This window comes from Cyprinodon tularosa, unplaced genomic scaffold (assembly GCF_016077235.1).
Source record: "Cyprinodon tularosa strain WSP-4 unplaced genomic scaffold, ASM1607723v1 ctg176, whole genome shotgun sequence".
Classification (NCBI taxonomy): Eukaryota; Metazoa; Chordata; class Actinopteri; order Cyprinodontiformes; family Cyprinodontidae; genus Cyprinodon; species Cyprinodon tularosa.
The window spans coordinates 602,895-616,334 of record NW_024038582.1 but is presented as its reverse complement, the minus strand read 5'-3'; the positions used below and the strand labels follow the sequence as shown (position 1 = coordinate 616,334).

Here is a 13,440-nt window from a genome sequence, read left to right as displayed (position 1 = left end):
GGGAGAAAAACATTCACATTATAAGTTGGTTATAAGCAAGCTTTGAGCAAAAATTACAGCCGCTGCTATATATATATATATATATATATATATATATATATATATATATATATATATATATATATATATATATATATATATATATATATATATATATATAATCTTCTTCAATGATAGTAATGTTGTATTATTGATGTTGGTGATTACAAGGATGGAGATAAAGTTCAACTGTGTACTGTCCATATCTAGTCAGGAATAAGGTGGATCTCTCAGTCTTCTGACATATTTTCTTCTGCACTGAGGGTAGCTTTCTGATGTTTTTCCTCAGCTTGTCCCAGTCTCCGTAACAGTTCCACAGCAAACAGGGGAACAACCTGGCAAACAAGTAAACAGAGAAACACTCAAAGACTGTGACTGTAAGGACATCTACTGGCCAAAAAAGAGGTTCTTATCAGTAGCACATTACAAGAAAATAAAATACCCAACCATGTAATGAAGACTAAGTTTCTGAAAAATCATGGATCTACCTACCGCCCTACCTATTTATATATATATATAAATATATAAAACTATATAACTATATAACTATATATATATATATATATATATATATATATATATATAGTTATATATATATATATATATATATATATAGTTATATATATAGTTATATATATATATAGTTATATATACATACAAATACAACAAATAAGCCATGAAAACGACTGAAATCTGGAACTCTAGAACTCTATCCTGCTTCCTATCAGTGCCAAATATCAACTGTAGTCCTTGATTGTCTTATAAAATGATAAAACGTTTTAAACATTATCACTTTGAAACAAACCCCTGGAAGTAACTATAGCAATTTTTCTAAACTTTGCTTTTTTCCAGTGAACTTTGGGAGGATAATCTGGCAGTTGAAAGAACATTTTTCTACATATACATTATATGGGGGAGTGGCGGCCTAGTGGTTTGGGAATTGCACTTGGGTCCCAGAGGTTATGAGTTCAAGCCCCACTCCCATAGACTGCCACTCTAAGTCTTTGAGGAAGACCCTTAACCCCACACTGCTCGCCATGTGCCGCAAAAAGGCAGCCCACTGCTCCCCAAGGGAATGGGTTAAATGCAGAGTTCATTTTGTCACTTTGTATTTGTGACCTTGTAATGAAAATAAAGTTGAATTCTATTCTATATAAATTGGCCACAACCAGGAACTCGATGAAATGTTTTTGAAAGAGTAAAAAAAATCAGTTTGCAAGAACCAAGAACTACTTTTTTGAGGGTCTCAAAGACTTGGAGTTTGCAATGTAACCTCAGTGTATCCCCATCTACACAACTGACGGATCATCTGGAGATTGAGCCAATAGACAATAATCCCAAACAAACTACCAAGAAAATTTATTATTTCAGAGAAAGAAAAATAGAGCTGTAAGAAAGGGCTTAAAGATGCGCCCTGTGATTGACGACAAAAAAACCAACAAAACAAACAACAACAAAAAAAGAACAATCTTGGACCTCCATTCAAAGTTTGAAGGTTTGTTAGGAAAGGGGTAAAAGTTTTTCTCCATTCACACTGAACACGATGTGAGCAGCAAAGAAGCATATGCTGCTTCATCTACAACGCTTGTCTTCATTAAGGTCTTATGTGCAGCTGGAGCATATTTCAGCTTCCAGATCTATTTTCATCTCACCAAAGCCCAGTTTGAAAAACTACCATCAATGCCTGCATATCCTACCAGGACATAAGCACATAATGGGCCTCTCTCTGATTGGGCACATCCACAAACAAAAGTTCAGATCTTTCAACTCAAGCATCGGATGCCTAGCGAAGCAACTCAGATGCATGCAATGCTCCAGCTGCTCGAAATCTGCTGTAGGAGCTTTTGATGTGCATCAACCGTAGACTATGCATGTACACCGGCTACTCCTGCTGCTCAGATTGTGTTCTTTTTGTGTTCTTGTCCAACTTACATGTGCTATTATGAGCTTCCTGGTTTTAGGTACATTTTGGTCTGGAAATTCTTCCCCAAAGCAGAGCTCGATCTCGTACGAAGGTGGTGGCCCCTTTCCTTGTAAACTGTTCTGAAGTGCTGTGGAAACATTAGCTTATATTCTTAGGTTGATGTTTTAAACAGAAATAGTAATTTAATGAAATTCTATAGCATGCGTCTTCTGTAATACCATTTAGAAAAGTGGGTATGTCCAGAAGCTTGCAGGTCTTTTCTCGTTCAAGTTTGTTCGGCTTGTCAGAGTGCTGGGCCAAGGGACCACTCCAGTACACCCTGCCCTGGCAGAAGCGCTTGATAAACACCCCATCTGGTGCCACCCACAATAAAACACCCCTTTCCAGGTGACAAAGAAGGCGGTTCATCGCTTCTACCAAGCTGGCTGGAAGAGCTACAGAGCCCGGGGAGGGAAAAGAGATCTGCTGGGCAGAGCAGGGTCCATAGATCTGTTCATTTCCCAAAGGAACATGCCCCTGGAGGATAAAGCATCCATCTGGGCTCTGGGTGGTCAGATTCGTCACCGTCTGGCCATGGTACACCAACTTCACCTGCATGCGAAAGTCTGTACCCACAGAATGCAGTTAGCATGATCAAGATTAACATAGAAAAATGCATATGTGCTGAGCAAGTCATTTTTCAATGGAAATATCTACTTTGCTTACCAGTTATATTTAGTGAAGGGCCGAAGAAACTTATTGGAGGAGGCTGATTTAGATTTTGCTTCTCAGTTACTTCACAGTACATATGCTCCCTCATTAGGTCATCTGAAGCAGAAACAGAGAACATACTCAAGAATGTCCATGTGTGCATTAAAAATAATATTCAAATAGACCGTGAAAAAGAAACAAAAAAAATCTATTCTAGACTTAACTTTTTATGTTTTAGGCCAGTAAGAATTATCTAAATTATTTTTATTTGCTTAATGTCAGAATAACATGAGGTAATTTTATCTATATATCTATATAGTATATATTGGCAAAGTCAGAAATGTTCCTACATTGAGATTATATGCTGCAAAATAATCCTAAAAGATTCTAAAGGACCTATTTTTCTGCAGGTTGCTGATAGGTTGCTCATTACATCTGAGTTAAACCAGGGCGTATCTGTGGATGCATTTTATGGCAACTCCTCAAACTCTTGTTTTTGTAAGGTTGTAAGAAAATCAAAAGAAAAGTGACAGGTTATCATGAAGATATCTGTGCCCCTGAACAATTCCTTTCTAAATTTGAAAACTAAACATCATCAGTACATTCAGGCATCCTGCTTAGGAAATAAACTGGTATTATGTTTCTTCATAGATTAATATATTTCTTTTCTAATGGAAGAAATACCCCAGTTTCCAAAACAGATGTCATTGTGAGAATATATTATGTTGTTTTAAAGCAACTGCTTAAAGAAATTAAAGCTGCTAGAGCTTAATTTTCTCTTCTAAATGCCAAATGAGCAAATAGATAATTAGTATAAAGGTGGTCTAAGGAAAACCAACTTAATGCTTTGGTGTATTTGATGCAAAAGGCCGATTTCAGACCATTAAATATTTGTGGGCAGAGCTAGAAAGCTGTGCACTAATACATACAAAGTCCTATGCGTTTGACTCTACAGTTTTGTCAGAAGGAGTAGATCAGAATTTCAGCACTGCTAGGAAAGATTTGAGGAAGGATAGGATACCCAAAATGTTTAACCAAAGTTGTATGATTTAAGAGGTAGTTCAAAGAAACACTAGAGAAAAAAAACTGAACTTAAGAAAATGAAAAAAACCTTTAAATAGAAAACATTCCCTCTTGACTTGGCACTAAGAATATTTAAACGAGTTGCATTATCCTAATTGATAAACAAGTAGAAATTGTTGTTGCCCTGAAAATGCAAGCTTTGAAGGAATTAAAAGATCAGCTGTAAATACAACCAGAACCCAAGAAACAGGCATTTTTATAAGTATGTCTAAATTCAGGACATAGCTTCATTGCATCTACTGATTGTGGATAAAAGTTTAACGAAAACAGTTGATCTACATTAAATCTACTGTAGTGCACTGATATGCTGATGTTATACTGAAGAATTATTGGACCATAATTGATTCAACGCAAAAGCCCTTAAATATGATAAAATATCATATTATTCATTAACGGTGATATCATATTTCGATTATTTCAATAAAGATTAGAGTCTATTATTACAGCACTGATGATATTTCATATTTTATGCAGTTTCTTTGTATTTTACTACATATTTTAAAAAAAGTTATATTAAAGTTTAGTACAAATGGAAAATTGATTGCCATCAATTTGTCTGTTTTGGACAGACTTTCTGGGGCTTTTATTTTGTTTTTATTGATATCCTGATGATATGATATCGACAAATATTACGACATATTTCATGATATGAACTTTGGCAATATCATTAATCTATCTCTGCTATAAAACTTTAAAAGAGACAATTATCGCAGGGAAACTTTTTTGAAACAAGATATTTGTTAGTTTGTTCTTATGCCAAACAATTAAAAGAGCTTTTAATAGATGCTAGTCATTTTGTACTTTTTCTGCATTTTTTTTACCTTTATGAATACAAGTAAATGTCTTTGAGACAAAAAATAATTCCTTTAAAATTAAAATGAAGGGGAAAAAAATAAAATAAACAGGCAGGTATTTTTTCAGCTGTTGCTAAAAAAAGATATACCGTAAATCCAGGCTCTTAAAGCTGAAGGTTGTAACATTTTCCACCTTATTAAACATTTATTTCATTCCCTGGAATGTGTAATATCATCTTTAGTTTATCAAACATGATCTACTTTCAAAGCGAACAGCATGACTTGTTGAAAACTAGTGCATGCTGCATCATAACAGCCAAACAAAACTAAAAGTGAAACCTAATGTATGATATTGCATTACAGTCATTTTCAAATTGAAAAAGTATGAACTAATCTAAGAACCTCTCTCTCTTCACAGAGCAGTAATAGGCTCATTATTAGTGATAAGCTTATTATATGTGAAAAACTTTTAACAAAAAGTACAAAGCTAGTTTCTGTCATAAGTACATTGACACCTTTACTAAAAAGTCATAACTATATAATATTTATTATAATACACATTAGGAAAATTTAACTAAAATTAAATAAAATTACATGTCGAAAAAATGTCAGAGTTCTTAAGCCATTCACTGACTCTCTGAAAGCTTGGTGTTTTTTGATCCATTGCAAGTACACTATATTGCCAAAAGTATTTGCTCACCCATCCAAATTATTGGAATCAGGTGTTCCAATCACTTCCATGGCCACAGGTGTATAAATTCAAGCACCTAGGCATGCAGACTGTTTTTACAAACATTTGTGAAAGAATGGGTCGCTCTCAGGAGCTCAGTGAATTCCAGCGTGGAACTGTGATAGGATGCCACCTGTGCAACAAATCCAGTCGTGAAATTTCCTCGCTCCTAAATATTCCACAGTCAACTGTCAGCTGTATTATAAGAAAATGGAAGTGTTTGGGAACGACAGCAACTCAGCCACGAAGTGGTAGGCCACGTAAACTGACGGAGCGGGGTCAGCGGATGCTGACGCGCATAGTGCGAAGAGGTCGCCAACTTTCTGCAGAGTCAATCACTACAGACCTCCAAACTTCATGTGGCCTTCAGATTAGCTCAAGAACAGTGCGCAGAGAGCTTCATGGAATGGGTTTCCATGGTCGAGCAGCTGCATCCAAGCCATACATCACCAAGTGCAATGCAAAGCGTCGGATGCGGTGGTGTAAAGCACGCCGCCACTGGACTCTAGAGCAGTGGAGACGCGTTCTCTGGAGTGACGAATCGCGCTTCTCCATCTGGCAATCTGATGGACGGGTCTGGGTTTGGCGGTTGCCAGGAGAACGGTACTTGTCTGACTGCATTGTGCCAAGTGTAAAGTTTGGTGGAGGGGGGATTATGGTGTGAGGTTGTTTTTCAGGAGCTGGGCTTGGCCCCTTAGTTCCAGTGAAAGGAACTCTGAATGCTTCAGCATACCAAGACATTTTGGACAATTCCATGCTCCCAACTTTGTGGGAACAGTTTGGAGCTGGCCCCTTCCTCTTCCAACATGACTGTGCACCAGTGCACAAAGCAAGGTCCATAAAGACATGGATGACAGAGTCTGGTGTGGATGAACTTGACTGGCCTGCACAGAGTCCTGACCTCAACCCGATAGAACACCTTTGGGATGAATTAGAGCGGAGACTGAGAGCCAGGCCTTCTCGTCCAACATCAGTGTGCGACCTCACAAATGCGCTTCTGGAAGAATGGTCAAAAATTCCCATAAACACACTCCTAAACCTTGTGGACAGCCTTCCCAGAAGAGTTGAAGCTGTTCTAGCTGCAAAGGGTGGACCGACGTCATATTGAACCCTATGGATTAGGAACGGGATGTCACTTAAGCTCATATGTGAGTCAAGGCAGGTGAGCAAATACTTTTGGCAATATAGTGTATGACCAATAAGGAAACCAGTTTGGCAAGAGCAAAACACGACATACAACCAGCCTTATAATACCACAAAAAAGGATATTATGTCTAAAAAACCTAATTTGTATAATCCTGTGATCCTCCTGTACAGTTTATGAGGAAATGAAAGTAAGCTATTATTGCTTGATGTCATTCTGTTCTCCATTCTTCCACGCCCACCTACACGGCTACAATCACAGCAATTCCATTTAAAGCAGATCTGGACCATTTGCCTTCCAGCTTTTTTTAATTTTCTGGGTTTTTTTGAAAGATCATGCCACTAGAAACAGCATTTTTTTGTTTTTATTTTCCCTGGTTTACTTTCGTTCTTAAAACTGGGGCCCTCATGTATAAGGTGTGTTTTAAATGAATACAAATAATCTCTGCATGAAAGTGGGCAGCAATCCATACAAGCCTTTGAACTACAGTGAAAATGTACGGAAGCCACACAAACTTTTTAGATAAAAAAGCATTAAAAAATTCCAAATAAAATAAAATATACCATCATTTAGTTAACTTTAACTGAAGGAGCATTAAAGCTGATGTTTCTCCATGGATTATTTAATTTGGAAGGATGTTAAAACACATCAACCTTTTAGAGCACTGTAACACATCTAGAAATAACGGAAACAGCCTCAGTTGCAAGTAAACTGTAAATATGCATCCATCTGTAGGCCGAGGAGCATACAATCTATATTTATTTTTTCCTATTCTAACCCAAACAAATTTGTGCATATTAATTTCAAACAAGTCAGATGTGATGACTAATCAGGTGGACAAATTGTAGATAATCCCACAAATATACAGTATGAAAAGCTGTGTAAAATTGTGTAAGGATGGCAGCCTTGGCACAGCTGGAGAACATTGGCAGCAGAAGTATTGGGGAGATTGGGGGGTGTTCAGAGATCCTGCTGTTAGAGAATGACGGATGACTTATAACTGCTTTAGATTGTCCAGCACAAAGAAGGTGAGGAATACCAGTTCAAAATCTAACTACCCCTCTAATTGACAGTGTGGCTATTTAACAGTCACCCTGAAAGGACCCAAAAACAGCTACACCGTTATGTACTGTATGTTGCTCAGATATTACCAGAAAATGTGCTTACGTAGATTTGAATGGAGGATCACAGCTTTAATAATTAAACTGTAAAGGGGGTGGCGGCCTAGTGGTTAGGGCATAGAGCGTGGAATCCTAAGGTTTTTATTTAGAGCCCCACTCCCACGGACTCCAACTCTGGGTCTACGAGCAAGACCCTTAACCCTGGATTGCTCCCCAGATGCCCCACGATGGCAGCCCACGTTTCCCCATTGGATGGGTTAAATGCAGAGATAAATTTCTCCAATGAGAGAGCAATAAAATTCAATTATTATTATTATTATTATTAATAATGAGTTGCTGATGTCTGCAATAAGTTACTATTGGTTATATTGTTTAACATATTAATTTGTAGGCAGGCAGAGGAGGTTCAAAGCAGTTATGGAGTTTTATTTTCTGTAAGCTAGAAAGTTTAAAGAAAAGGTGTGCAGTAACAAGTCTACACACAGTTTTATACGTCTTGTTTTTTTGTTTTTTTTTGCCAGAAGTTCTGAGATTTTCCCTACCGCCAAGTTTTAGTATGAAAGCTGGGCTCTCTTTTATGCACGAGGCCTCGGATTTCTGTACCGTGGATTTTTTCTGCTACTCCAAGCCCTCGTCTGACATCGACCAAGCTTCTAATTTCCACACATTGATGTTGTTATTATTATTTTATTTTTTTTGCCTTGACCTTAGTCTCGATTCAAAATGAATTATTGCGATGTCATAAACTCTTGCCTCCCATTCCTTAGTTTCTCTGTGAAGATAGAAGCTCCACAGCCTGAATCGTAGATCCTTCTTATGTAGAACAAATAGACAGATAAAATAAAAATGTTTTAAAGTTAAAAAACAAATGAAAGATGAAACAAACCAGATGAAACAAACCACTTTTTTTTTTTTCCAAGTTTGAAGTCGTTTCGCTTCGGATCCAGGAAGCTTTTTCAATTTTTGAATTGAAAAAGCTTCCTGGATTTGGAATGGCTATGACCTGGATGACTGAGAATCTTCACCAGCAAGTAAACAGATGTATTCAACCATGAGCTGTTTTGTTCGTTGAACAAGTGAAAAGAAATAAGCCTGGAATAAAGGACCAACATGCAGAACCCTCTTGGTAAATAATACATATCAATTTATGCCTCATACATTGAGTTTCTCAGTAAATTAGAATATTACATGAGCACTCAAAAAAGAAAAAAGAAAGAGTTTGATAAAGAAATATTTGCAGGCTGAAAAACATGTGTATGAAATGTAGAGTACATTGATTTTTGGTACTTGCTCTAGGCTGCTTTTGCCTACTGTATATCAGTCTATCATAGGGGGGATGAAACTGTGGCTCTGCTGAGGTGTAAAAATAAGTCAAGATTGCTGAACAGAATTTTTAGATCTGACACCCTTCATCTGATAAGGGTTTCCAATCAATGCTCTGAAGTTTGTGTCAGTTGGGTTGATGGCTCAATGCGGTACCGTGATACTGGTGTAGTGATTATCCTTATTAAATGAGATATTGGTTCTTTTAGCAGAGCAGAAAGGTGGCAAGTCCTGCTAAAAAGTAAATCAGCCTTTCAATAACACTGTATAATTATTGAATACCTTCTAGATGAAAGTGCGTTCTACAAACTTCATAAAACTGGAGACAAACACTTTCAGATGACATGGGAACCTCTTACTGGACCTATTGTTTATCGATATCCTCTAAGCCTTTCACACTTCCTCTGGGACATTAATTTCTGTATAAAATTATACATTCTACTTTCATCTAAAAAGGGGACTGTATTATAAAGCAAACAGTCTAGTTTTATTTTTCAAGCATGTTTGTCATCAGAGCTTCAGAAGCTTTGAATGCCCTCTGGACAGCAGTAAAAGTCTCTACCTTGTTAACTTCCCTTTTAGGTTCGTTTCCAAACTTCGTTTTATATTTTGTTTTATACTTCTCCTAAAGGCGCATTTACCCATTCAGTATGTACACCCTTTTCTAGAACACTATTTTATTCCACCCAACTCTCCATTTAATGGTTTGGGTAAACCAGCATGTAAACAGCTACCTTCTTAAGTGATGCCCATGTTTGGCATACTTTCCTTGGAGGGAATGTCATTATCTGCTGGAAAATAACTATGATCCTAATATTGATTTAATTGGGCTAATGTTTCACTCTAATTTTTAGATAAAGCAAATTTGGGATTTTCATTAGAAGCCATACACATACAAATAAACTTAAAGCAATAACTGTAATACATTATTGTGTATACAATTAATCTACGTCAAATTTACTTTTTGAATTAGGTTACTGAACACAATCAATTTTTTTTTATTGTTTTTCTTATATATTGGGTGGCATCTGTGAATGTGTGTGATAATCCAGAGGAAATTCTGACATGTTTGTGTATGCGACCCTTACCAGCACACGGTTTGTCTTCCTTGAGTACTTGAAAAGGTTTATTTTGACAGTGGATCTACAAAAACAGAAACCAAAGCTTTAAAGCATCTAATATGAATTGAAAGAGGAAGACAATATTTGTCCCCTACATAGCCAAAAACTCTTCACTACAATAACATCTGTAATCCACATAAAGTGCAACTTCTAAATTAAGAATTAGTCTATCTGTTTTTACTGTGATTGCTCTTAAAATGATTTTAATATATCATAAAGCCTCCCTGTGAAAGCCCAAATTGTTTTTAAACTGGCAGATATGAGACACACAGCTTCCACCGAATCAACCACAACGCTAAAGCTAACCAAAAGTATTCATAGTGCCCCAAGACACATTTTATAATACAGTGTATTTTAGCTGTATGTGTTCATTAACTATCTTACCTGTTTTTCTGGAAAACCAGGGCTCCTTGGAGATAGTCTGACCTGGCTGAATGCATGTTTTGGCTGAGCTGTGAAGAGGCCACAGATGGGATCCAAAACAACAGACAAATGCATTCATATCAGAACAATTATAAGAAAGAGAAGACCAATTTTGCATCAGCTTAGTCCTGTTTTACCTGCTGGCTTGGATAGGGAGACATCGTGCTCAACTCGGTAGACCTTATAGGGCTCAGTGATGTCCAGCTGGTTGCGTTCAGGAACCTCCTGGAAATCGGTGCTCTTGTTAAGTGCACAACGGAGTCGAGTCTTCCACATTGTGGGATCAGCTTTATCCCTGCCCTCCTTGTATTTGCCTTTATACACAGCCCAGGCCTATGCATGAATAAAAACAATAGAAGATAAAGATTTTGAAAAAGAAAAATCTTTCATAAAACTATTGTCTAAAATGGAAAAAAAGAGAAAATTGTTTTATATTTTTCCACCATAATAGTTTGATTTGAATCATTCCACAGGAGAACAGTTTATTTTCTATGTTTAGTTTACATCAGACTAAACATAGAAAACTAATTCTTTGTTGCGGCATTTAGACAGATTATATTATCACGCTTTGCATGTTCAAAATGTTTGGTCCTGCTTGATAGGACCTGGGATGAAGCAAAACACAAGGCCAACTCAGCTTTTACACATTTAATTTCACAATTTATGAAATCTAATGGTGCAGTGCAGCTGGAACACCTGAGAAATAAGAATAGGAAAATTTATGGTAGTAAAGAAAATAGAAAATTAAAGGACCTAAAATACTTAATCGCAACAGATATATTTACATTTGACTGATTTTCAACTATGAGCTTATTGTCTAAATTTGAATAAATGTTTTAAATGTTTATCTATTTAACTGTTTGCTTTAATCTTACATTAGAGCCTGTAATGTTAACCAAATTCCTTCACCACAATACAAATGAACTTTTAACCTTAAGTTTCAGAGTATATCAGTAATTCTGCATCACTTTTGACCAAACATTTTAGTTCCTTGTTTTAATCCACAGTTTTAATCTACATTTGTAATTTTTATATTAGGTGTATAGACATTTTTAAGAGGAAAAGTGTAATTTCACAATATTAATATGTCTAAATTGATAAATTTGCCTATTGTCACTGTATTCGATAATCAATGATGGATTTTAGGTAAGAATCCTCAGAGTTTTGTTTCATTCAATGATCATTTGGGTGGAAATCGGTCTTTTTTAAGAGGAAAACTGTAATTTGACAATATTACTATGTTTTAAATATATTCAAACATGCCTTTTAATCTTACAGCTGTCCTCAATTATTTTAACATCACAACTTTTAGGTGTGTAAACATAACTTTTTACATAAAGCCAAAGCAAATAACTATGTTAAATTAGCTTTTAGCTCACTGTTGTTTCTTTTTTGTTTTTTTTATTACAATCAAATAGACTTATTAGGTTTATTGTATAAATGGGCTTTTATTAAAAGTCTCAAATTAATAGGATTAACTCGTTTATTTATCCAGAGATAGGATCATAGCAGCTCTGATTTGATGTGTAATAGGTGTTTTTACCTATGTCATTAACAATCTGTCGATGCAGGTATAAACATTTTATAACAGAAAGCAGAAAGAACTGTCGCTATTCAAATATTCTACCATTATTTAAAGCAGTTTGGTCGTCTAAGGCCCTTATTCGTCTACAAAAGATATATTTTTAATTTTTAAAAAGTTCTAAATTGATCAATTTGCCAATTTTAGGTAAGAATCATCAGTTTAGTTTCATTCACTGATCATTTCCCAATAAGAAGTCATAGGCTTTGGTAAAAATTTAACATAAATCAGGTATTGACCTTAAAGAGAGCCGCATCCTCCGTCTGCTTGTAGTCTTTCTTGGCTGCATGCTTCCAGGGGATCCTGAACATGGTTTTTTCCTCGTCCTCCCAGCACAGGCCTTCATATTTGCCACTCTCCACCTGAGCTATCAGCCATTCTTTTAGGTGCAACTTGGCTCCTTCATCCATCTTCAGCACATGTTGCGCCTCACAGGATCAGCGCTCCGCAGCAGAGGGGCTTCAGGACCTCTTACACCACTTTTGATAACATAACCAGATGTCTACGCTTTCTTTCTGGGACGCTCAATCTAAATCTGAAAATGTGAAAAGAGGAGAATAAAGAAGCTGCCCAGATGTAAACCAACTCAGTCCATCGAAATGTTAAATGGAGAAGTCGCAACTAAAATTCAGTGAGATCCCGCAAGCGAAAGCGAAAGTTTTAAAGCTATTTTTATGCTTTCGGTTTCCCGACTGCGCTCTTGAGAACATATAATCATTTCCAAGTAAGGTGACTTGAAATATCTGATATAAAAGCGAGCCAATCCAGTTTAAAAGCATTTAAAACTAAGTGGAAAAAAAATGCATCAATTACCCTATATAGGTATCTGATAATTATTAAATTTAGTTTAGAAAATGTATTTGGATCCTAAAATAAAAATAAAAAACCTAAGAGACACCTTAAAGGTGTGATAAGGCTAATTTAATATGCTAATTAAAGAAGAGTCTTGCCTGTTAATCAGTTGCTTTTGCAGGAAGAGAATAAACCCTCACACACACACTAACAGGCACACACATGCAGTCACTCATAACGAAACGTTCCTGTGAAAATGAAAGTATGTGGGTGTTCAAACTTGTTTTTCTCTTTCTGTCAGACGCGCTTCCAGCTTTACTACCTAAACGGGGTGCGACCTTTTCATTGTCTGGTTCGGTGCGTAGTAGGCGTTAGAGATGGGACTGATACTAAGAAAAGAAACCATAAACCTCATGTTAGATGAAACTTAACGATAAAGACAACGAGCAGCTTTGACCAGCAGATGGCAGCATGCACCGCCTCATTATAGAAGGCCAACCTTCTTAAATTCACCTGTTTTACTTTTTGTTCACACATGCATGAAAGTAGTATCATATGGCATCTGGGCACAATAAAGCAGAGGCGTAGCCAGATAATTTTAATAGGGGTGGCCAGTCAAAAACCAGTGTAAATAAAGAGAAACTATACTTTCCTACTACTTTCCTTTTGATTAC

The 13,440-nt window shown here is 36.4% G+C and overlaps 1 protein-coding gene across 1 annotated transcript; it reads right to left on the bottom strand.

Annotated features, from left to right (window-relative positions):
• Positions 1–123: 123 nt before the first annotated feature.
• irf10 (interferon regulatory factor 10) lies at positions 124–12,645 on the bottom strand. Its single transcript, XM_038281832.1, has 8 exons — positions 12,214–12,645; positions 10,530–10,725; positions 10,354–10,421; positions 9,937–9,991; positions 2,669–2,770; positions 2,182–2,568; positions 1,972–2,090; positions 124–374 (listed from the first exon to the last, which is right to left on the bottom strand). Exons 1-8 carry the CDS (start codon positions 12,382–12,384, stop codon positions 270–272), a joined length of 1,203 nt encoding a protein of 400 aa, XP_038137760.1. The 5' UTR covers positions 12,385–12,645; the 3' UTR covers positions 124–269.
• Positions 12,646–13,440: the final 795 nt, after the last annotated feature.

What these genes read in the sequence shown, in the direction of transcription:
- irf10 (XM_038281832.1), bottom strand. Translation starts at nt 12,384, where the DNA reads ATGGATGAAGGAGCCAAGTTGCACCTAAAAGAATGGCTGATAGCTCAG. An exon ending in CTCCCTATCCAAGCCAGCAG is followed by an intron (nt 10,422 to 10,529) that starts GTAAAACAGGAC and finishes GCCTCTTCACAG; the next exon opens with CTCAGCCAAAACATGCATTC. An exon ending in CATACCCACTTTTCTAAATG is followed by an intron (nt 2,091 to 2,181) that starts GTATTACAGAAG and finishes ATGTTTCCACAG; the next exon opens with CACTTCAGAACAGTTTACAA.